Raw genomic sequence first — 26,135 nt, forward strand, 5'->3', positions numbered from 1 at the left:
GAGCAGCCAGAGGTCGTGGCACATATTGGTACCAATGACATAGGCAGAAGAAGGGTAGAGGTCCTGCGCAGTAAGTTTAGGGAGTTAGGAAGAAGGCTAAAAAGCAGGACATCCAAGGTGTTAATCTCCAGATTATTCCCAGTGCCAAGAGCTAGATCAGAACGGGAAGATATCACAGACGAATGAGTGGCTGAAGAGATTGTGCAGGGGCAGGGTTTCAAATTCTTGGATCATTGGAACCCTTTCTGGGGAGGGGGTAACCTGTACCAGTGGGATGGGTTGCACCTGAACTGGAGGGGAACCAATATCCTGGGGGGGGAGGTTTGCTAATGCTATTGGTGGGGGTGGGGGTTAAACTACATTTGCAGGGGGTGGGAACCGAAGTGAAGAGGCAGAGGATGGACCAGTTGGTGCACAAGTAGAGACAGTGTCTAGGGAATTTGTGAGGAAGGATAGGTAGATGATAGAGAAAAGAAGCACTCAGCCAGATGGTTTGAGATAGAAACACAGAAAACCTACAGCACAATACAGGCCCTTTGGCCCACAAAGTTGTGCCGAACATGTCTCTACCTTAGAAATTACTAGGCTTACCCATAGCCCTCTATTTTTCTAAGCTCCATGTACCTATCCAAAAGTCTCTTAAAAGACCCTGTCGTATCTGCCTCCACCACTGTCGCCGGCAGCCCATTCCATGCGCTCACCACTCTTGAGTAAAAAACTTACCCCTGGCATCTCCTCTGTACCTACTTCCCAGCACCTTAAACCTGTGTCCTCTTGTGGCAACCATTTCAGCCCTGGGAAAAAACCTCTGACTATCCACATGATTAATGCCTCTCATCATCTTATACACCTCTATCAGGTCACCTCTCATCCTCCGTCGCTCCAAGGAGAAAAGGCCAAGTTCACTCAACCTGTTTTCATAAGGCATGCTCCCCAGTCCAGGCAACATCCTTGTAAATCTCCTCTGCACCTTTTCTATGGTTTCCACATCCTTCCTGTCGTGAGGCAACCAGAACTGAGCAAAGTACTCCAAGTGGGTTCTGACCAGGGTCCTATATAGCTGAGATGTGTCTATTTAACTGCAAGGAGTATCAAGGCGGATGAATTTACAGCGTGGATTAATACGTGGAACTATGATGTTATGGCCATTACAGAAACTTGGATGTCTCAGAGGCAGGAATGGCTGCTGAGTGTGCTGGGCTTTAGGTGTTTCAAAAAGGTCAGGAAAGGAGTCAAAAGAGGTGGGAGCATGATATTGCTAATCAAGGATAGTATCATGTCTGCAGAAAAGGAGGAAGTCCTGAAGGATTGTCTACTGATTCAGTGTGGGTGGACGTCAGAATCAGGAAGGGGGCAATAAGTCTACCGGGAGTTTTTATAGAAACACCTCCCCCCCACGATAGTAATAGAGACATCAAGGAGCAGATAGGGAGGCAGATTCTGGAATGTTGCAATAATAGGGCTGTTGTGATGGCTGATTTTAACTTTCCTAATATTAACTGGCATCTCCATAGAGCAAGGGGTTCAGATGGGGTGGAGTTTGTTAGGTGTGTTCAGGAAGGCTTCCCGATACATTATGCAGATAAATCAACTAGAGGAGAGGCTGTACCTGATCTGGTATTGGGAAATGAACCTGGTCACGTGTCAGATCTCTCAGTGGGAGAGCATCTTGGAGATAGTGTTCACAACTCTATCTCCTTTACCATAGCACTGGAGAGGGATAGGAGCCCACAGATTGGGAAAACACTTAACTGGGGTAAGGAGAAATTGATGCTATTAGGCAGATACTTGGGAGCAGATGTTCTCAGGGAAACGCATGGCAGAAACGTGGCAAATGTTCAGGGAATATTTGCGTGGCGTTCTGCCTAGGTATGTTCCATTGAGGCAGGGAAGGGATGGTAGGGTAAAAGAACAAAGGATGTAGAAAATTAGTAAAGAAGAAAAGAAAAGCTTATGAAAGGTTCAAGAAACTAGGTACTGTTAGAGCTCCAGAAAACTTCAAGGTTGCCAGGAAGGAGCTTAAGAATGAAATTAGGAGAGCTAGAAGAAGCCATGAGAAGGCCTTGGCGAACAGGATTAAGGAAAACTCCAAGGCATTCTACAAGTATGTGAAGAGCAAGAGGATGAGCCATGTGAGAATAGAACCAATCAGGTGCGATAGTGGAAACGTGTGCATGGAATCGGAGGAGGTAGCAGAGGTACTTAATGAATACTTTGCTTCAATATTCACCAGGGAAAAGGACCTTGGCAATTGTGGGATGACTTACAGCGGACTGAAACGCTTGAGTGTATAGACATTAAGAAAGAGGACATGCTGAAGCTTTTGAAAAGCATTGTTAGATAAGTCATTGGGACCGGAAGAGATATACCCCAGACTACTATGGGAAACGAGGGAGGAGATTGCTGAACCTTTGGTGATGATCTTTGCATCATCAATAGGTTCAGAAGAAGTACCAGAAGATTGGTGAGTTGCAAATATTGTTCCCTTGTTCAAGAAAGGGAGCAGAGGTAACCCAGGAAATTATAGACCAGTGAATCTTACTTCAGTAGTGGGCAAGTTGTTGGAGAATATCCTGAGAGACAGGATTTATGAGCATTTGCAGAGACATAATCTGATTAGGGGTAGTCAGCACGGTTTTGTCAAGGGCAGGTTATGCCTTACCAGCATGATAGAATTCTTTGATGATGTAACAAAACACATTGACAAAGGTAGAGCAGTGGATTTAGTGTATATGGATTTCAGTAAGGCATTTGATAAGGTGCCCCATGTAAGGCTCATTCAGAAAGTAAGGAGGCATGGAATCCAAAGAGACCTTGCTTTGTAGATTTAGAATTGGCTTGCCCACAGAAGGCAAAGGGTGGTTGTAGATGGTTTGTATTCTGCATAGAGGCCAGTGACCAGTGGTATTAAATAGGTTCTGGGACCCACCTCTTTGTGATTTTTATAAATGACTTGGATGAGGACGTGGAAGGGTGTGTTAGTAAGTTTGCTGATGACACAAAAGTTAGGGGTGTTGTGGATAGTCTGGAGGGTTGTCAGAAGTTACAGTGAGACATTGACAGGATGCAGAACTGGGTTCAACTGTTAAGTGTGAAGCAGTTTGTTTTGGTCAGTCAAATTTGAAGACAGAATGTAAAAATAATGGTAAGGCTCTTGGCAGTGTGAAGGATCAGCGAGATCTTGGGATCCATGTCCATAGGACACTCAAAGTTGCTGCGCAGGTTTACAGTGTTGTTAAGAAGGCATATGATATGTTGGCATTCATCAACTGCGGTAATGAGTTCAAGAGCCGAGAGGTAATGTTACAGCTGTATAAGACCCTGGTCAGACCCACTCGGAGTACTGTGCTCAGCTCTGGAAACCTCACTACAGGAAGGATGCGGAAACTACAGAAAGGGTGCAGAGGAGATTTACAAGGATGTTGCCCGGATTGGGAGCATATCTTATGAGAATAGGTTGAGTGAACTTGGCCTTTTCTCCTTGGAGCGACATTGGATGAGAGGTGACCTGATAGAGGTGTTCAGAGGCATTGATCATGCGGATAGCCAGAGGCTTTTTCCCAGTGCTGAATATAGTTTTAAGGTGCTTGGAAGTAGGTACGGGGGTGGGGGGGTTCTAGAGAGGTGTTTCACACAGGGAGTGGTGGGTGCATGGAATGCACTGCCAGCAACGGTGGTAAAGGTGTCTTTTAAGAGACTCTTAGATAGGTACATTGAGCTTAGAAAAATAGAGGGCTATGCGGTGGGGAAATTCTGGACAGTTTCTAGAGTAGGGTACACAGTTGGCACAACATTGTGGGCTGAAGGGCCAGTAATATGCTGTAGATTCCTATGTTCTAAAAAAAAACTGTTTCCCAAAATGCCAGCATGTTTTGGGAAATGAATTTGTTTTTTGGTGAAACATCCCAATGTTTCTGACTTTAAAACATAACTAGTCTCATTGATGAATGTCAATTAGCTTGTACTTAACACAACTCAACACTGACTATTGATTTTCTAAAGAATGTACCCCTTTGCACAGTTATTTTCTGTTTATACTATTAAGATGTGCAGTTGCTCTTTGATGAGAAAGAGAATCAAACCTTTTTTTTCCAGAACTAAGAATGGGATTTATTTTTTGCTTTAGAATCCGAACATGCTGATATCATTGCAATTTACATTTTTCATAAAAGTTACTATGCATAACAGCTATTTTCACAGGTGCCACACAGACATACCTATGACTTTTTTGTGATAAATCTAAAGATTTAGCATGCAAAAAATGAACAAATATCACTTTGGTGCAATTAAAAGCTAGATGGATACCATTCCATTCTCCTATAAAATTTTAGGAAACTTCAATGCTCTTGATTATTGAGTGTTCTCCTTTCTATTTGAAAGAGCATATAAAACCTCTGTACCTTATTAATATCAGCTGAGAACTGCTGGGTCAGATCCTGTAGTTCCTGAGCCCTCTGTTCCAACTGAGATATTTTCCTTTCTGCACTTTGTTTTGTAGCCAAAAGTTCCTCTCTGTTAAATAAAAAGAAAGCCCACAGGTTTTTCTTCAAAGGTACAAAACAAGGATTTGCCTCTAAGAAACTGAAAAAAATTAGTTAGAGCTCCATGTTTTCAATGATCTTTTTGGACAATACAGTGTGTAGCATCATTTCAAAAAGAACAATCATAAGTTCAGGCCTGCTACAATGAACTTGGCAAATGCTTAAAGCTGGCTCGAATAAAGTAGTACCACTGAGCATGTAATGTACACTGACAAGAAATTTGTACTGAGACGTTACTGGGCTGACAGAGATGACATGTTTATAAGCAGTAGCCTTCTCCCTTGAAGTGAATATAGAATTTAAAAATTAATCACTGGAGATTTCCCAATTATGCAGGTTAATATTTATCCTTCCACAATGTAGTCATTCATCTCATGGCCCTTCAGCACAAATTGGCCATCACCTTTCCATACATTACACCTCAGTATTTAACAGTTCTATTCGATACTCTGAGTACATACTGATGTAATGAGAGACATTATATAAATGTAATTTCTATATCTCCTTCCTTCTTTGGAATTATAACATTATGTTTGTGTATAAATATATTACATATAACATTAAATTACATTGTGGCCTTAAGTCAGAGGTATCCCATCACTTAATATAAATTGGATGGAGATATATCACTTTTTGTTTTTAATCACAATAGTATTCCAGTTTCATGATGCAGAACAATTACAATAACTTTTATTTATAGCAAAAGGTGACAAGGATTTTCACAGCAGAGTCATCAGATAACATATAACACCAATCCACATGAGGAGTTCTGTGGGGAGATGACCAAAAGCTTGGTAAAACAGACTGGTTAAAAAAAAACATGTTACAGAAGGGGAGAGGAGTTCAGAGGTGAGAAATTTAGGGAGGGACAACTTGTTTGGCCATAGAAACTGACATTGCAAGTAAAGCAGTTCTGTATTTTAGTACATGCAGTCCAATAATAGAGAAACAAACTTCATTTCAAAAGATACTCATTTCAAAAGACTCATTCCACCGAGATGCAACACAGAGTGTCATAGGAAGTCATTCCTGCTTGTGGCCATCAAACTTTACAACTCCTCCCTTGGAGGGTCAGACACCCTGAGCCAATAGGCTGGTCCTGGACTTATTTCCTGGCATAACTTACATATTACTATTTAACTATTTATGGTTTTATTACTATTTACTATTACTATAATGAAAACCTATTTCCCCCGGGATCAATAAAGTATGACTATGACTATACTGCACCACTTAGTATCGCTGATTAATGGAACATATAGGCTTTAGTCTTGACAACCTGCATAAAACTACAAACTATAGAAAATTGTTAAAATGTTTCAGTTTTATTCAAAAAACAACTGCCCACTTTGGCTTGTCCTGGTATACATTACTTCTTGACTTTGGAACCAAGTCTATGAATTTTTGACTCCATGCAATCATTGGTAATAGTAATGGGACCAATAGAAGGATGAATGGCACATCAATGCAACTAAACATAAGATACAATAGAAAAAATTGTATATATTAACAAATTTCAACAAGTTAAAGGAAATTTGGGCATAAAATTATAGGCCCTGATTTCCATCCATTAATATTAACATAAGACCTACTGCCTTCACATTCTAGTTCCTCAAATGCATTTACAATACCTACCGTTCTGCTCAGGGAGTATACTCTAAAAGCTCTGTAACATCCTTCTACTCATAAAAAACTTCCAATAAATATCATTAAATTTACTTTTTTTATTTTATTAGAGATACAGCTTGGAACAGGTCCTTCAGGACCAATTAACCTCACCGCCCATCAACCCACCAATTTAACCCTAGACTAATCACAGGACAATTTACCACGACCAATTAACCTACTAAGTGATATGTCTTGGAACTGTGGGAGGAAACAGGCGCACCCAGGCAAGACGCACAAACTCCTTACAGAGGGCACTAGAATTGAACTCCGAACTCTGACGCCCCAAGCTGCAAGAGCCTCTTCTACAAATCTGACCTTTGCTGCTAATATTATTTCTTTCAAGAATTTTGGTATCGGGTAACTTTGCTGTCTTATTACATGTTCAACGAAAGAAATATCCAGCTCATTTTGAATTGATGCAAAATTGGACTGCTTATGGACAAATAACATAGAAAAAGTGCTGGAGGAACTCAACACGTCAGGCAGCGTCTATGGAGAGGAATAGACAGTCAGAGTTTTGGGCTAAGCATAGTGTGTGTTACTCTGGATTTCCAGCACCTGCAGAATCTCTTGTGTTTATGGCGGAATAAAATGTTTCAGAGTATCATAACTGATTTTCCCCCCAAAATGCCATACCTTTCCTTGGTCAAATCTGCATTTAAATACTCCAGTTGCTGTAGCCTTTGCTTTAGGTTTGAAAGTTTCTGAATGGAGACCTTCAGCTCCTCTTTGGTTTTAACTAGTTCTGTTTTCTGCTCCTCAAGTTCTCCTTCAACGTTGGACAACATTTGTTCTTTCCTCAGGAGCTATAAAACAGATAAAATAACATCCTGTCAGATTACTTTTAACTCTAAGCATAAAAGGTGTTTTATCACATGGTTATGTTCCAAGCATCACAGTATACTTCAGTTCTAATACTTTATCTTACTTAATATTGACAAATTTAAAGCTGTGATGACCCAATCCATCAGAGCTAGACAGTAATATAATTATAGAAAAGTAGGAGGTTCTCATGTGCAATTCCTCTTATGCCAAATTAATTTACTTGAAACCAGTTTATCCCAAAAGAGCAACAGAATAATTAGCACATCTTTACTTAACTACTGTTAAGCGTCTGGGCAGCATGTGGTGTTGGTAGAAAGCTGTAAACAGAATGCTTTCCCACACTCACAAATTCAGGAACATACACTCGGTGGCCACTTTATTAGGTATAGCTGTCCACCTGCTCCTTAATTCAAATATCTAATTAATCGATCATGTGGCAGCAACTCAATGCATGCAGACATGGTCAAGAGGTTCCGTTGCTGTTGTTCAGACCAAACATCAGAATGGGAAAGAGTCAGAATCAGAATCAGGTTTATTATCACCAGCATGTGACGTGAAATTTGCTAACTTAGCAGCAGTTCAATGCAATACATAATCTAGCAGAGAAAAATAATAATAATAAAAAAATTAAACATAATAATAATAAACAAGTAAATCAATTACGTATATTGGAAAGATTTAAAAAGCGTGCAAAAATGGAAATACTGTATATTTTTTTAAAAGTGAGGTAGCGCCCAAAGCTTCAATGTCCATTTAGGAATCGGATGGCAGAGGGGAAGAAGCTGTTCCTGAATCGCTGAGTGTGTGTCTTCAGGATTCTGTATCTCCTACCTGATGGTAACAGTGAGAAAAGGGCATGCCCCGTGTGCTGGAGGTCCTTAATAATGGATGCTGCTTTTCTGAGACACCACTCCCTAAAAATGTTCTGGATACTTTGTAGGCTAGTGCCCAAGATGGAGCTGACTAGATTTACAACCTTCTGCAGCTTCTTTCAGGCCTGTGCAGTGGCCCCTCCATACCAGACAGTGATGCTGCCTGTCAGAATGCTCTCCACAGTACAACTATAGAAATTTTTGAGAGTATTTGTTGACATGCCAAATCTCTTCAAACGCCTAATAAAGTATAGCTGCTGTCTTGCCTTCTTTATAACTACATCAATGTGTTGGGACCAGGTTAGATCCTCAGAGATCTTGACAACCAGGAACTTGAAGCTGCTCACTCTTTCCACTTCTGATTCCTCTATAAGGATTGGTACGTGTTCTTTTGTCTTACCCTTCCTGAAGTCCACAATCAACTCTTTCGTCTTACTGACATTGAGTGCCAGGTTGTTGCTGTGGCACCACTCCACTAGGTGGCATATCTCACTCCTGTACGCCCTCTCATCACCACCTGAGATTCTACCAACAATGGTTGTATCGTCAGCAAACTTATAGGTGGTATTTGAGCTACACCTAGCCACACAGTCATGTGTATGTAGAGAGTAGAGCAGTGGGCTAAGCACACACCCCTGAGGTGCGCCAGTGTTGATTGTCAGCGAGGATGATACATTATCACCAATCCACACAGACTGTGGTCTTCCAGTTAGGAAGTCAAGGATCCAATTGCAAAGGGAGGTACAGAGGCCCAGGTTCTGCAACTTCTCAATCAGGATTGTGGGAATGATGGTATTAAATGCTGAGCTATAGTCGATGAACAGCATCCTGACATAGGTGTTTGTGTTGTCCAGGTGGTCTAAAGCCGTGTGGAGAGCCATTGAGATTGTGTCTGCCATTGACCTATTGTGGTGATAGGCAAATTGCAATGGGTCCAAGTCCTTGCTGAGGCAGGAGTTCAGTCTAGTCATGACCAACCTCTCAAAACATTTCATCGCTGTCAATGTGAGTGCTACCAGGCGATAGTCATTAAGGCAGCTCACATTATTCTTCTTAGGCACTGGTATAATTGTTGCCTTTTTGAAGCAAGTGGGAACTTCTGCCCATAGCAGTGACAGGTTGAAAATATCCTTGAATACTTCCGCTAGATGGTTGGCACAGGTTTTCAGAGCCTTACCGGGTACTCCATTGGGACCTTCTGCCTTGTGAGCCTTCACTCTCTTTAAAGACAGCCTAACGAAAGCCTCTGAGACGGAGATCACAGGGTCATCAGGTGCAGCAGGGATCTTCACAGCTGTAGCTGTGTTCTCCCTTTCAAAGTGTACATAGAAGGCATTGAGTTCATCTGGTCGTGAAGCATCGCTGCCATTCATGCTATTGGGTTTGGCTTTATAGGAAGTAATGTCTTGCAGACCCTGACAAGAGTTGCCGTGCATCTGATGTCACCTCCAACCTCATTCGAAATTGTCTCTTCACCCTTGAAATAGCCCTCCGCAAATCATACCTGGCTTTCTGAGTATAGGCCTGGGTCGCCAGACTTGAATGCCACAGATCTAGCCTTCAGCTTGGTACATCCACGGCTTTTGGTTTGGGAATGTAACGTAAGTCTCTGTGGGCACACACTCATCCACACAGGTTTTAATGAAGTCGGTATACTTATCCAGGTTCGAAGATGAATCCCTGAACACAGTCCAGTCCAAGCAATCCTGTAGGCACTCCCGTGCTTTCCTTGCCCATACCTTCTTGATCCTCATCACATTAGAGATGTGATCTAAGTAACTTTGACCATGGAATGATTGTTGTTGCCAGATGGGGTGGTTTGGTGGATTGCCAGATCTCAGGAACCGCTGATCTCCTGGGGTTTTCACACACAACAGTCTCCAAAGTTTACAAAGAATGATGCAAGAAACAAAAAACATCCAGTGAGAAGCAGTTGTGTGGGTGCAACACCTTGTTAATGAGAGAAGTCAAAAGAGAATGGCCAGACTGGTTCAAGCAGACAGGAAGGCAACAGCAACTCAAATAAACACGTTATACAGATGAGTATCTCCGAATGCACAACACATCGAACCCTGATGAGGATGGACCACACCAGGTTCCACTTCTGTACCTAATAACATGGCCACTGAGTGTAGAACATTTCCAAATTGAAGACCGCCATTTAAGTTGGTGAAAATTCTTCACAGAGGAAAAACTTTCATTTTTAATCAAGCCCTCACTGTAGCACCCACAATACTGCACCCACTATTCAGCTCTGGACTGAGGGATTAAACGTCTTTTCCAAAAGACACTCTGCTTCCAGGTGTATTAGTAAAATAAAAGTCTACCATATAACTGAACAGCCACAAAGCAAAAGATTTTCTACAAAATGGAAGTTTGTTAAGAATATTTATATTCTATTCTCTATACCATATGTTTGACTTTGGCAAGTTCCTGCTGCTGAAACCCATCCAATTCATCCTGTTCATCTCGTTTCTGAAAAAGGTTCAAATTCTCATCCTTCATCTGCTTCAGTTGATTCGCAAAGGCTGCTTTTTCCTGAAATAATTCATAAAATGAGAAGACTAATAAAAAATTACCAGTGATATTTTATGTACATAACTATAAGTGAAAGATCAATGCTCTCGGGCAAGTGGTGGGTGTGTGGAATGTGCTGTCGGGGTAGGTGGTAGAGGCAGATACATTATGGACATTTAAGAGACTCATAGATAGACACATGTGGCAAAAAGTTGAAGGGCTACCTGGGAGGGGAGGGTTAGATTGATCTTGGAGGAGGTTAAAAGGATAATTACAATATTGTATGCTGAAGGGCCACTACTGTGCTCAATCCTTCACAGCTATTTTCCATATTGTCTATGCATGCCTTCATAGAGATCTGCTTTGTGGGCCGAAGGGCCTGTGTTGTGCTACATACATCAAAGTTGCTGGTGAACGCAGCAGGCCAAGCAGCATCTATAGGAAGAGGCGCAGTCGACGTTTCAGGCCGAGACCCTTCGTCAGGACTAACTGAAGGAAGAGTGAGTAAGCCTGTGTTGTGCTGTAGGTTTTCTATGTTTCTATATTTCTACATCATGATAATTGGGCGCAGTTACAGACTTACACTAGGGCAGCACAGTGACACTGCCACACATCACCAGAAACCTGGGTTTCCTTCAGACTTCAGGTGGTGTGTATAATTCTCTCTGTGGTGTGTGGGCTTCTTGGGGTGCTCCAGCTTCCACCCTCACTGGAAGGACGTGTGTGTTTGAAGCTTAATGGATCACTATTAATTACTCTTAGGTGAGTGACAAAATCTAGGGGAATTAATGAGAAGTTGGGATTAATGTGACTTTGTATATGGGTGGTTAATGGTTGACGTAGGTTCATGGACCATTCCATAAATCATAGGAGCAGGATTAGACCATTGGGCCCCAAGAAGTCTGTTCTGCATTCAGAAATCTGACTCCAAGCACAAATTCCCTCTTTTATTATCTTCTTTTCCTAAATTTAAGCCTTTGGATTCTCTTTTAGCCTTCCTAATTACCCCTTCAGCACACTCCTGTCCTTACTCCTTACAAGAGCATGCCAATCCTGAACTCTGATCAGCTGGTCTTTAAACAACTCCCACACCCCAGACGTAGATCTGTCCGATAGCAACTGTTAGCAATTAACATCATTTAGTTCCTGTCTTATCCTGTCGAAATTGGACCTCTCATAGTTTAGCACCTTCCTTCAAGATCCTTTTTTCATCCTTACTCAAACTATCTTAAAACATGAGTCGCAGTCACTATTCCCAAAATGTTCACCCCCCATCAGGTCCGTCACCTGGCCTGGCTCATTCCTAAACCAGGTTCTCCTCTGACTGAACTCTCCAAGTACTGTTTCAAGAACCTCTTAGTTGCACTGAAGAAATCCCACCCTGTCAATTAAAAAAGTTCCAATCAATACTGGAGAAGTTTAAGTTCCCCATGATGACAACCCTGTTGTTCCTGCACCATATAACCATATAACAATTACAGCACGGAAACAGGCCATGTCGGCCCTTCTAGTCCATGCCGAACTCTTATCCTATCCTAGTCCCACCAACCTGCACTCAGCCCACAACCCTCCATTCCTTTCCTGTCCATATATCTATCCAATTTAACTTTAAACGACAACATCGAACCTGCCTCAACCACTTCTGCTGGAAGCTCATTCCACACAGCTACCACTCTCTGAGTAAAGAAGTCCCCCCTCATGTTACCCCTAAACTTTTGCTCTTTAACTCTCAACTCATGTCCTCTTGTTTGAATCTTCCCCATTCTCAATGGGAAAAGCCTATCCACATCAACTCTATCAATCCCCCCCATTATTTTAAACACCTCTATCAAGTCTCCCCTCAACCTTCTACACTCCAAAGAATAAAGAACTAACTTGTTCAACCTTTTTCTGTAACTTAGGAGATGAAACCCAGGCAACATTTTAGTAAATCTCCTCTGTACTCTCTCAAGTTTATTGACATCTTTCCTATAATTCGGTGACCAGAACTGTACACAATACTCCAGATTTGGCCTTACCAATGCTTTATACAAATTCAACATTACATCCCAACTCCTATACTCAATGCTCTGATTAATAAAGGCCAGCAAACCAAAGCTTTCTTCACCACCCTATCCACATGAGATTCCATCTTCACAGAACTATGCACCATTATTCCTAGATCCTTCTGTTCTAAAGCATTCTTTAATGCCCTACCATTTACCATGTATGTCCTATTTTGATTAGTTCTACCAAAATGTAGCACCTCACATTTTTCAGCATTAAACTCCATCTGCCATCTTTCAGCCCACTCTTCTAACCGTCCTAAATCTCTCTGCAAGTTTTGAAAACCTACCTCATCATCCATATAATCTTCTACATATCTGTTCCTCCACCCCACAGTACAATATAGCTACATTATAATCCCATCAGTGTAATTGCACCTTTATTTCACAGCTGCACTCAAATCACCTCCGTGGATGAGCCCTCCAGTGTGTCCTCTCTGAGTACTACCGTGACATTCGTCCTTATCTGTAATGCAGCCCCTCCACCTCTTTTACTCCTTCTCCATCACGTCTAAAACAATGAAAGCCAAGAGCATTGTGCTGCCAAGTCCTGTCCCTCATGCAACACGGTCTCTGTAATGGCAACAACATTACAATTCCATGTACTGATCCAGGCTCCAAGTTTATCTTCTTTACCCATGATACTCTTAGCATTGAAATAAACACATTTCATTCCATCAGTACCACCACGTTCATTGGTGTGCCCCTTGTTATCCTTCCTTCCGGTGTTGCCATACTAAGTCCTCAACCCTTTTATTTGTGCCCTGCTGCTGTGGTTCCCACCCCATCACTGTGTACGTATACGGCTATAAAACATTAAACTGTAAGCAACTCCTACCAATATTCTCTATTATAAATGTGGCCTATGTAGACACACACCTGATTGAAGGGGGTGCTGTTGAAGCTATAAGTAATCAAGAAAAAGGTGGGTTGTTTGAACATTTAGATTCGTCATACTTAAAAAAATGAAAATATAAAGAATTATCACTAAAACTGAATAGGGGTTTTCAGGTTGTCATAATGGAGTGGGAAACCTCCTATTTTTAATCACATTTGACCTGCAATTTCCTCAAATTGTCCACAATTATTTATTTATTGAGATACAGCACAGAATAGGCCCTTCTGGCCCTTTGAACCGTACTGCCCAGCAACCCCTGACAATCACCGATTTAACCCTAACTTAATCACAAAACTATTTACAACGACCAATTGACTTCCTAACCAGTACACCCTTGGACTGTGGGACTTGAGGAAACTGAAGGACTTGGAGAAAACCTACATATTCCATGAGGTGGACATATAGAGACTCCTTACAGAGGACGCTGGGATTGAACTCTGACCCCTGATGCCCTGAGCTGTAATAGTGTTGTGCTGATCATTATGCTATCATGGCACACATTATGCTTGGTCTTAAGATGTCAGTTGATTTTAACCTGGATAAATGTGAGAGCACCGTGCTTGGCTCCACTTCAAAAAGGAAATTAACTTAGTGACCAGTATTCATTATCTTTTGTTGGAAAAAGTATGAGTATACCTCAGAAGATAACAGATACAGGTATGATATCTGTTAACACCCAGACTTGTGATGGACAACCAACTAGTATCACTACTGCACACCACAAAACTAGGCCTCAATGCTGAGTCAATCCAAAATGATCAATGTAGCTGAGGATGGTGAAGGCAGGTGAACAACAAAAGGGACAACACATGAAATGCTGGAAGAACTCAGCAGGTCAGACAGAATCTATGCAGGGGAATAAAAAGTCAACGTTTCGGGCTGAGACCCTTCATCAGGACTGGAAAGTAAGGGGGAGGAAGCCAAAATCTGAAGGTGGGGGAGGGGAAGGAGTACAAACGGGCTGGTGATGGGTGGAAGAAGTAAAGGGTTGAAGTAGAAGGAATCTGATAGGAGTGGCGAGTCGACCACGGGAGAAAGGGAAGGAGGAGGGGCACCACAGAGAGGTGATCGGCAGGCGAGGAGAAGGGGTAAGATGGGAGCCAAAATAGGGAATAGGAAAAAGGAGGGGGAGAAGTAACAAAAGGGGCAAGGTGTAAGTAGGAGAAAACAAATTAATTGGAGACAGCTTGGGAGTTATTTTCTACCAAGAAATTCTCATCTGAGGACTGTCCCCAGGAATCACCTAGCCAGTCCAGATGAAGGGTGTCAACCCAAAACAGTAATTGTCCATTTCGCTCAACAGATGCTGCCTGACCCACTGAGTTTCTCCAGCAGCCTGTTTATTGCTCCTGATTCCAGTATCTGCAGTCTCTTATGTCTACAAAATAGCTGGACTGATTTCCGGGGACAGTGCCCAGATAAGAATGTCATGCCAGAAAAAAAAACTGTCTCCAATTTCCTTCTTCTCCTGTTTCTGCCTTTGCTAGCATCACTTTTCGCTGTTCACCTGCCTTCACCATCCTCAGGTGTCAGGAACATAACGTGTCAGTTCAATCTCTTCTGGTCTCCACTCTACCATAGACCTTCCATTTTGTTCACTGTGCCCCTTCCCAATTCTCTGCAACTTACAACTTGTTCTATTTTCCCACTTTTGCTGAAAAGGCAAATGAAGCTGCCATACCCTGTCACCTCTCCCTCTTAACAAATATAAATCAACCATTTATCCAAATATTGGTAGAGGATCTTATTGTGAGCATAGTGAACGCCACACTATTTCCTGATAGGTGCCAAGAACAGACATGATCCATACTTGCAAATGAACATCAAATCTTAAATGTAACATGCCAATTTATCATTATAGTTTAAATGAGTACTTCATGATAGTGGGCAAAACCGGAAAAAAAAAGTTTGGAAAAACCCCATTACCTTTTCAAGAACTGAAATTTTCACCTTCCATTCCTGAAAATAAAAATTACACATAATTCATTTCAAAATTGGAACTTTTGTTTAAGTTCATACTTAAAATTAATATACACAAATTGGATAGGGTCACTTGACTATTAATAAGACATATTTGTTAAATGCCATCACCCATGGAAGAAAGAAGCTTTCTGAAGAGAATGAAAATGTTAAAATGATATATTAGTTTAGAACATGTCAAGCCTCATATATGCTTCTTCCTTTAAAGATCAATGATTTTGATGCACTTTCACAATGAGGTGTTGCTCTGTGTAGAAATTAAAGCAACATACTAATTTAAAAAATTCCTTTGATAACTCTTCAGGCAAGCAACATTTTCTATTGTGTAACATAGCTACACAATATTGGGGGTGATTGAGTTTGAAAATTAGCAGTAGGTTACCTGATCCTTCTTTTCCAAGGCTAGAGCCATTGTCTCTGCCATCTTTGCTCTGCTGGCTTGATATGCCTCATTCTGCTCCTGAAGCTTCCTCATTGAAGCTAATTAAGATTTGAAATACAAAATACTTCATATTACAGCCCAGCAGTAAACAAAATTGTACCTAGCACATAAAGGCATTTAAAGTCAACTAGATTATTAAAAGCAATTGAAATTTATCAAAGTACAGTAAGAAGCCATTGATCCAGCATGCTCAGTATTCTGGTGTTGCCAGACTAGCCAATTTTCCAGGACAACGCACACAAAATGTTGCAGGAACTGAGCAAGTCAGACAGCATCTATGGAAATAAACAGTCCATGTTTCAGGTCAAGACTCTTCAACAGGATTGGAAAGGAAGAGGGAAGATACTAGAAGAATCATCTTCTAGCTTGTACTTCCTCCCCACCCCCCACTCCCACCTTCTTATCCTGGTAATTTCACCCTTCCTTTCCAGTTCTGATGAAGAGCGTTGGCCCAAAACATTAACGGTTTAACCACCTCTATAGATGTTGCCTTACCTGCTGAGCTCCTCCAGCATTTTGTGTGCGTGCTCTGGGTTTCCAGCATCGGCAGAATCTCATGTTTGTGATTAGTCAATTTTCCAGTCTGTCAGATTATAGTACAAGAGTTGGCAACCCAGCAAGCGGTCAGGGAACATGCGAACTGGAGACTGGAGACGGATCAGGGAGCAAAGTAACTAAGACCCAGTGTGTGAAAGGGGAGTCTAGGAAATGGTCTCCCTACAAGTGGTCAGGGAACATGGGAACTAGGGATCAGGGAGCATAGTAACTGGGACTTGGTGTGTGAAAAGGGTATTCAGGAACTGGTGTCCTAGCCAGTGGTCAGGAAATGGTGAGCAATTGGGGGCCGGCGAGGGATCAGGGAGCGCAGTAACTAGGACCAGATGTATGAAAAGGGAATCCAGGAAATGATGTTCCAGCCAGTGGTCAGGAAACGGTGAAGAATTGGGGAGCGAGGAAATTGTAAGTAAAGGATGCGGGAACAAAGGCACTGGCAAGCATTTGGGGCGTGCAAGAACCAGAGCCCTGGTCTGTAGGAAGGGGGAGAGGGAAACAGGGCTCTGTTAAGTACCTGGGAACCGGAGTGCTAGTGAATGGAAATTGGGAACATCACCGAGTAAGTCACATGCCAAACCTTCATGGCTTCCAAACAAGTTATTCAAGTTTTACTATATTTTGTAAATGTTCTTCCATAGTACAGTACAATAAAATCATGCTGTTTTACAGTCTTTATAAACACCAGCAGAAAAGTAACTAATAAAGGTTTTGGCTTTATATTTCTAAGAAAGAAGTTGCTTAGCATCTGAAAATCTATTGAATGGAATAAATCATACTGAAACAATAAATTGAATGTACGTACAATCCTGGTGTCTTTCTAATGCAATTTCAAGCTTCTCTTTTGTCTTCTGCAAATTTCGCAGCTGCTCAGCATAATCTTGTGTGAGGGGAGAGGGGACGCAGGCCAGGAGGTCAAAACAAGCAAAAAAAGAAAACAAAACACAGGATATTCATGAGCGAAAGACATAAATGATTTTCTCCAACAGAAAATCATTACTGTTAAGGAGAAGATGTCATTTGATGGCCTCCCCTTAACATGTTAATGGTAAACAGAAAGATCTACTCTTGAAATAACAAACACAGTATATTAGGGAAAGTAAATGTCTGAGCACATGTTGAAACCTGATGAGTTTACACAGTTAAATGAACTGAAGAAACACAGTGATTGCATTTATGTGTAACATCTTCATATTTTTCAATGGTTATCATTGTTTGAACTTGTAATACTGAATTAAACTTTCAGAAAACATGTTAAATTTCACACGGATTAATTCATACAGATATACCAAAATCCTCACAACAGGATTCATCTCATATTAGATTAAAAGAATTTCTTTCCCCTGTCAAACCTAATTCTGATTCCAGCCTCCAGCCCAGCTATTGCAACACAGCCACAACACTTGTGTCTACTGTACTTTCCCAGTATGGCCCATCCACAAAAAGCAGGGCAATCCCACGGCTTCACTCAAACATTACCAATATGATGGAGAGTGTCGGTGGATGCATCAGAACGAGCCTTTCTAACATGGTGCTGAGGAAACCTGTGACAGCTGCAATCTCTTCACAGGTGGAGTACAGGACTCTGCATTTTGATGTGCATGTGAAGTCCCACGAGTGGCTGCACATATGGGGCAAGTGCTGTCTGTTCACCGTAGAATTTTGCCATTTATTTATTTATTGAGATGCAGCACAGAGTAGGCTCTTCTGGCACTTCGAGCTGCGCCACCCAGCAAACTCGCTATTTAACCCCAGCCTAATCAAGGGGCAATTTGCAGTGACCAATGACCAACCGGTACATCTTTGGGACTGTGGGAGGAAACTGCAGCACCCAGATAAACTCACGTGGTCATCTACACCTGGCCCAATGTCACTTTAATTTTGATTAAATTAAGGTTAAGAATAGCTTTATTTATCACAAGCACATCAAGATATGCAGTGAAATGCATAATTTGCATCAAAGACCACCACAGTCCGAGGATGTGCTGGGAACTGCCAGTAAGTGTCGCCATATTTCTGGTACCAACATCGTATGACCACAACTAACCCTAACCCATATATCTTTAGAAAGGGGAGGAAACCCAAGCACTTAGAGGAAACACATGCAGTCATGGTGAGAACGTACAAACTTGTTATATTCAGCAAAGGAATTAAATTCAGTTGCTCACTTCACTACCAAGCTGCCTACTCTTCTAGCAACTGCAGTACTGATTCTGAAATACACCAGCAGCTTTTGTAAGTTACGAAATATCAATATCAGAAAATGAGCACTAAACTACTGCAGCTACTTCACTGTCTCAGCAGTTTGGCATGACGACAGGTCCACGGGAAGAGAAACATGCTGAACACTTTATATTGGCAGCATTCCAACTGGGCGAGTTCAGTCGAGCTATTAAGCAACAGCCCATCTGGGAACACCAGATCTCACACAATTATAGTGCTTGGAGGAGGCCACAGAGATGAGGTGAATCAGGGACATAGAACTATTTGAACACAAGAATGTTAATTTTAAATACGAGTTTTTGTCAGATCAGAAGCCAATGTCAGTGAGCATAGATATGATGTGTGAACACAACATTTAAACAGGAGGCGACAATCCAGCCACTTAGTTCACCATTCATTTAGAACAGGGGTTCCCAACCATTTTTATGCCATGGACCAGTAACATAAAGCGAGGGGTCCATGGACCCCAGGTTTGGAACCACTGACAAAACACTGCAACCATTCCCGCTCTATAACTCCAATTATCGACCATGGCAATATAGTCCTTAACATCTAACAAACACCAATCCCATCAGCCTTTTGAATGAGAGCATTCCAAATTTCAAAGATGCTGTGTGTGTTAGCAAGTAATTTCTAACGTCACTCTCTACCTCTTTACCCGTCCAGTTAAGGCACTCCTTAAAGTCTACCACTACCAAGTTGCTGTACATAATAGCAGCTGCACAGGGAGCTCATCAACACCTTCTCAAACAAAAGCAGTTAAGGATGAGCAATAAATATCACACACACAATAACACCCAGATCCCATGAAGGAATATTACAAAAACGTCTGGGACCCAGAGAGTTGGGCAAGGCAGGATTCATTATTAATAAATCTTACCCTTTAGTTCATGCTGCACCAACCATCTGAAATGGATCTACTCTTGATTTAGCTTATTATTAAGATGGCTGATCAATTAAATCTTTTCTTGGTTCTAATAAAGTGGCCAACTTCTTTAAAAGATCTGTCATCGTAGCTAAAATCTCTGATTCTTAGTATAATCAATAGAACTCTACATGTCCCTGACACGACTTGTACAATAACCAAAGTAAACACAGACTTACTCAAGGCTCATTTAAAATGCATATATTCACCCTATTATGATTGTAAAGAGGGAAAAATAATTTCAAAATGGAACGTCTTTTTCTTGGAATGCAGGGCGGGGTGAATACTTCTTATAGGCACTGTATATAGTTAGGGTGTCTAAGACTTTTGCACAGTACTGTATTTACCAATGCGGAGTGGACAGTGAGTTTGTAAATCTGGCGGGAGGATGTTGGGAATGGCGAGGGTGGAACACCACAGGAGGGGTGTGGCTCAGGGGCATTCCTGTTTAGGGAGCAGAAACTAGGGGCATCTTGGTTGGCATGAACCAGCTGGGCTGAAGGGCCTGTGGCCTTGGTGTATATCCCTATGACTCTAGTGTAGGTTTAGCATCTCTGCACTGGTGCCTGTCTGTTATCAGGGTAGCTCGGGTGAATTAATTGATTTATTGAAGGAACAGTATTTCTTAATAATAATTTAGCTATTGGTTGCTACCTCCGAAGATTAAAAATTTCTTTAGGAATCTCTTATGCCTCTAAAATAATTAAGCTGGTCATTGACTTCAAAAAGGAGAGGAAGGACGGTGCTGAGAGAGGGAATACACATGCATCTGCCTACATCAGTGCTGTTGAAGTTGAGAGCTTCAAGTTCCTTGGAGTGAACCTCACCAATCCTGTCCTGTTCTAACCACATGGACACAAGGCGAAGAAAGCTCATCAAAGCCTCTACTTCCTCAGAAGGTTAAAGAAATTTGGCATGTTTCTGTCAACTCTTACCAATTTTTATCAATATACCATAGAAAGCATCCTATCTGGATGCATGGCAACTGCTCTGCAAGAAACTGAAGACAGTTGTGGACACAGCACATCATGAAAACCAGTCTTTCCTCCATGGATTCTGTCCATATTTTTTGCTGCCTCAGTAAAATAGCCAGCATAATCAAAGACCTTCCCCACACTGAATGTTCTATCTTCCCCTCTTCCACTGGACAGAAGATACAAAGGTCTGAAAGCATGTACTACCAGGCTCTAATATACGGCTTCTACCCTGCTGTTATAATCACTGATGGTTCCTAATATGACGAGATGGGCCCTTGACCTCACAATCTGCTGGAGAAACTCAGCGGGTCAGGCAGCATCTGTGTTCCCAATGAAGGTCTCAGCCTCAAATTTTGACTGTTTATTCCTTTTCATGGATGCTGCCTGACCTGCTGAGTTTCTCCAACATTTTGAGTGTTGTTCCAGATTTCCAACATCTGCAAAATTTCTTGTATTTATGACCTCACAATCTATCTCATTATGTTCTTGAAACTTATTGTTTACCTGCACTGCACTTTCCTTGTATCTGTTAAATATTAGTCTGCATTCTGTTATTATTCTACTTCAATGCACTGTGCAATGATTTGATCTGCATGAAGTTTGCAAGGCAAACCTTTCACTGCATCTCAGAATATGTGACTATAATAAACCGATTCCAATTCTAGCACTTGTGTCATTGGTGCACACAAATACCATTCATGCCAGTCTGGGTAGTGCAGCTTTCACCATTGGATGGGATTGCTGTATTCTGTCAGGGATTCATTAACTGCAGTCATAACTATGAGGTGAGCAGTGGGTCGATAGTGGGTCAGACGATCCAACGCATCATTTCATCGGTACACCAAAATAAATGATATACATTAGACAATTCAAAATCTAGATATGACTCACAATCTCTCAAAACACCTGTTATGGTGCATTCCTGAAGAACAAAAGTGTATCACATAATCACCCATTATATGACACAACAGAAATCATCCCTTCTATTATACACAAGGTGAACCTCCACAATTACCTCACAGTTTTGTTGTGAATTATTTATCAGATTTCCTTCATATATAATGAACAGCATGTAATATAATCCCTGTTCTCAATTACTCATCACAGTATCAATCATTCTCTGCATCTACAAAGCTCAGAGACAATGATTCACCCTCAGTAATAAGGAGGTTTGCTAATTGATGTTCTCCCGTATTCCTATTTATTTTTCAGCGACTGGAAATGCCTCCACAGAGAAATGAAGGCACATGCTTAGATCTGCCATTTTCAGACAACTATAAATAATACAAAGCATACATTAAGATTTAAGTTCTAAAATACAACAGAGAGCTAATGCAGGAACATATGACGAATGCCTCTAATTTAGTCTCATGTTGTAACAACAACATAATACCCAAGATCTGTTGATCTAGATTTACAGCATTACACAGTAAAGAAACGGGCCGTTCACCCCAATGTCCATAAAGACCAAGATGCTTAATTAAGCTAATCTCATTTGCCTGCATTTGGCCTAAATCCTTCTTAACTTTTCCTACCCATGAAAATATTCAAATGCATTTATAAACATTGTATTTGTACCCACTTCTACCACATCTTCTGGTAGCTCACTTCAAGTGTACACCACTCTCTGTGAAAAACCTGCCGCTCAGATCCCCTTTAAATCTGCCCCTCCCTTCAACTTAATGTATGCCCTCTAGTTTTATATTCCCTTTCTCTGTGACTAACTACCCAATCAATGTCTTTCATAATTTTATAAACCTCTATAAGGTTCCCCTCAGCCTCCTAAGCTCCAGAGAAAACATTTTCAGCCACTTCTAACTCAAATCCTCGAGTGCAGGCAACATTCTTGTGTAGGGAAGTGACCAGAACTACACACAATACTCCAATTGTGGTCTATCCAAAGTTTTGTCCGACTCAATGGTTCAATTTAATATCAGAGAATGTACACAGTACACAACCTGAAATTCTTACTCTTCACAGACATCCACGAAACGGGGGGGAGGGCAAAGAATGAATAACAAAAATGTTAGAACCCCAAGGCCCCTCTCCCCACCCCAAGCAGCAGCAAAGGCATCAACCCTCTCCCTCCCACTTGCTCCAGCGAAAAAAACTGACACCCCCCCGCCACACACCACCATGTACGTAAAGGCCCCGAAAAGACCATGATCTAGAGTCCATCACAAACTATTGTCCATCCTAACTGCAGCATGAAGTCCCATCTCTTAAAACTCAATGCCATGTCCACTCCCTAATCCAAAGTCCAGTGGTCCCCAAACTCCGGGCCGTGAAGCATGCAGGGGTGCAGCAGTAGCCGGAACGCACCCAGTACATCTTTAAGGAAAAAGCCGAAATAAACAAGCTAATTAATTAGGTACCGCCCGGCACATAAGTGTCGGCCCATCTTTTTCTTAAAGATGTGCTGGGTGCGTTCCGGCTACCGCTGCACCCCTGCATGCTTCGCGGCCCGGTATCAGTCCGCAGCCCGGAGGTTGGGGCCCAAGTCCCTTGTTCAACATTCCCCAGGGCCCTGCTAATCACTGTCTGTGTCCTAGTCTGGTTTAACTTGCAAAAGGACCTCACTTTACATTTGTCTCAGTTCAATTCCACATGCCATTTGTTTGGCCACATTCGCAACTGTAGCTGATCGGAAATGAATTGATATCATCCCCCACCTGTGCAATGCAAATCTGCAGCATAAAGTCAAGCTTCTGACCAAGATTTGAATATACTAATTATTATTTTTCAAGTCTACATGAATGTACCCCCAGCAAAAATTAAGTCTTTCAACATAATTAATAAACCAGTTCTCTTTGGGGAGGGGAGAAATAATAGTGAAGAAATAAAAACAGTTACCTGACAGTTTGACTTCCAACTTTCGAATTTGGTCATTTCGCCGTAGCAACTGAGATAATAAATCCTCTCGGGAACAACTGCTATCAGAGGCCTTACAAAAGAAAAGCACAGTTACAATTTTAAACAATTGCATTTTTCTTGTTTTGTTTATTTCTCTTGTCTAAACCACAATAATACAGATTTTCTTAATTTATTTTCAGTTAATAAATCTTCTCCACAAATGAGAGCATTTTATTGCATGGATGGCCTGGTCTGTGATCCACTCCACACATCTCAATATACAGTTTGCCACCAAAGTCACCACATGACCAAAATCCACAACTTTTCCTGATCCACCTCATTAAAGCTGATTTTTTTTAAGTACTATGTGAAAACCCCATTTTTACACTGATGTTTGTGTTCAAATTTTACTATTATAACAAAAATCAGGAAAAAAAAATTGACTGAAACCCTTCACGTAAAGGTGCAATGGAACCGGTGGGTGGTGGTAGAGAGGTAACGAAAAATCAGTTTGACAAAACAAATTGTGTTTTTTTGTAAACCAGCAAAATAAAAATAAATCAAATACTAAGTACAGTTATTTTCACATTCTGCTCAATGAATTGCACAAGCTTCTGCTCAAGCATAAGACTTTCGTGACACCATTTCAAAACTGTCCATCTCTACTCTCTTTTCGATCTCTGTAATCTTTTCCAGTCCTTGAATACTTGAAGAAATTTGTACTCTTCCGCTCCCAACAGTGCACACTTACCTTATAAGGCAAAAACAAAAGGATAAGTTACCCAGCTGAGGCTATCCAGAGAAGTTAAAGACAGCATTAAATCAGGGGAAAGGGAGTAAGCCAGAGAATTGAGAAAAGCAGTATTCAGTAAAGGGCGACAAAGGCTTCCATGTATATGACAAAGGACAGGTGAAATTATATTAAGGAATAAAGAAGTGGCAAAGAAATTTAAAAATAAATTAGTGTCTGTCTTCATGGAAGGCACAGGAAATCTTTTAGAAATCGTAGAGAAGAGAATCAGAATCAGGTTTATTATCACCGGCATGTTATGTGAAATTTATTTAATCTAGCCGAGAAAAAAGGGGGGGGGGGAAATATATATATATCAATAAAATAAATAATAATAAACAAACAAGTAAATCAATTACATATATTGAATAGAATTTAGGAATCGGATGGCAGAGGGGAAGAAGCTGTTCCTGAATCGCTGAGTGTGTGCCTTTAGGCTTCTGTATCTCCTACCTGATTGTAACAGTGAGAAAAGGGCATGCCCTGGGTGCTGGAGGTCCTTAATGATGGACGCCGCCTTTCTGAAACACTGCTCCTTGAAGATGTCCTGGGTACTTTGTAGGCTAGTACCCAAGATGGAGCTGACTAGATTTACAACCTACTGCAGCTTCTTTCGATCCTGTGCAGTAGCCCCTCCATACCAGACAGTGATGCAGCCTGTCAGAATGCTCTCCATGGTACACCTATAAAAGTTTTTGAGTGTGTTTGTTGACATGCCAAATCTCTTCAAGCTGCCGATAAAGCACAGCCACTGTCTTGCCTTCTTTATGACTACATCAATATGTTGGGACCAGGTTAGATCCTCAGAGATCTTGTCACCCAGGAACTTGAATCTGCTCACTCTCTCCACTTCCGATCCCTCTATGAGGATTGATATGTGTTCCTTCGTCTTACCCTTCCTTAAGTCCACAATCAGCTCTTTCATCTTACTGACGTTGAGTGCCAGGTTGTTGCTGCAGCACCACTCCACTAGTTGGCATATCTCACTCCTGTACACCCTCTCATCACCACCTGAGATTCTACCAACAATGGTTGTATCATCAGCAAATTTATAGATGGTACTTGAGCTGTGCCTAGCTACACAGTCATGTATATATAGAGAGTTGACAGCTTGGAGGAATCAGCTTTAGTACTGGTGAAACTAACGGCAGTTGAAGGCAATAAATCCCCAGTGAGTGATGACTTAAATCCCATGGGGTTTTATTTATTTATTTAGTGATACAGCATTGAATAGGCCATTCCCGGCCTTTGAGCCACACAGCCACAGCAACCCCTAAAACCCAGATTTAACTCTAACCAAATCACAGGACAATTTACAACAACCTATTAACCTAACTGGTACGTCTTTGGACTGGCGGAGGAAACCGGAATACCTGGGAAAAATCCACATGTTCCATGGGATAATATACAAACTCCTTACAGAGGATGCCGAGATTGAACTCTAAACTCTAATGCCCTGAGTTGTAATTGCATCATGCTAACTGCTACACTACCATGGTTTAGACATGGAGGCTATGGCGATATCAGACGTATCGAAGTTCAAAGTAAATTTATTATCAAAGTACATACACTGTATGTCACCATATACAATGCTTAAAATTTATGTTCTTGAAGGCATTCACAGTAAATACAAAGAAAGAAACAAATAAATAAATAAGCAATACATATCGAGAACATGAGATGAAGAATGAGTCTTTGAAAGCAAGTCCATGGGTTGTGGGAACAGTTCAGTGTTGGGGTGAGTGAAGTTATCTCCTTTGGATCAAGAGCCTGATGGTTGAGGGGTAATAACTGTTCCTGACCCTAGTGGCATGGGTCCTGAGGTTCCTCTACCTCCTTCCTGATGGTAGCAGTGAGAAGAAAGCATGGTCTGGATGGATGGTGGGGCGGGGTGTCTCTGATGATAGATGCTGCTTTCCTGCAATTGCGCTCCATGTAATTGTGCTCAATGGTGGGGAGGACTTACCAGTTGGACTGGCTATACCAGTTCCATAGATCTAGAAAGGTTTTCAAAGGCTGCACGGTTG

At 41.5% G+C, this 26,135-nt stretch overlaps 1 protein-coding gene across 3 annotated transcripts in view; it reads right to left on the reverse strand.

The window, feature by feature from the left end:
- Positions 1–26,135, reverse strand: part of golga1 (golgin A1) — an 89,875-nt gene that overhangs the window by 49,999 nt on the left and 13,741 nt on the right. For 2 of the 3 annotated variants that reach the window (XM_063073389.1, XM_063073388.1), the window contains exons 3-9: positions 23,319–23,409; positions 17,146–17,220; positions 15,729–15,826; positions 15,293–15,325; positions 10,316–10,444; positions 6,846–7,015; positions 4,401–4,512 (exon numbers count right to left, since the gene is read on the reverse strand). In XM_063073389.1, the coding sequence (XP_062929459.1) occupies positions 4,401–4,512; positions 6,846–7,015; positions 10,316–10,444; positions 15,293–15,325; positions 15,729–15,826; positions 17,146–17,220; positions 23,319–23,409 (708 nt within the window). The remainder of the gene's footprint in view (positions 1–4,400; positions 4,513–6,845; positions 7,016–10,315; positions 10,445–15,292; positions 15,326–15,728; positions 15,827–17,145; positions 17,221–23,318; positions 23,410–26,135) is intronic. The other variant, XM_063073390.1, reaches the window with a different exon arrangement.

This window comes from Mobula hypostoma, chromosome 21, assembly GCF_963921235.1.
Source record: "Mobula hypostoma chromosome 21, sMobHyp1.1, whole genome shotgun sequence".
In the NCBI taxonomy this organism is placed as follows: domain Eukaryota; kingdom Metazoa; phylum Chordata; class Chondrichthyes; order Myliobatiformes; family Myliobatidae; genus Mobula; species Mobula hypostoma.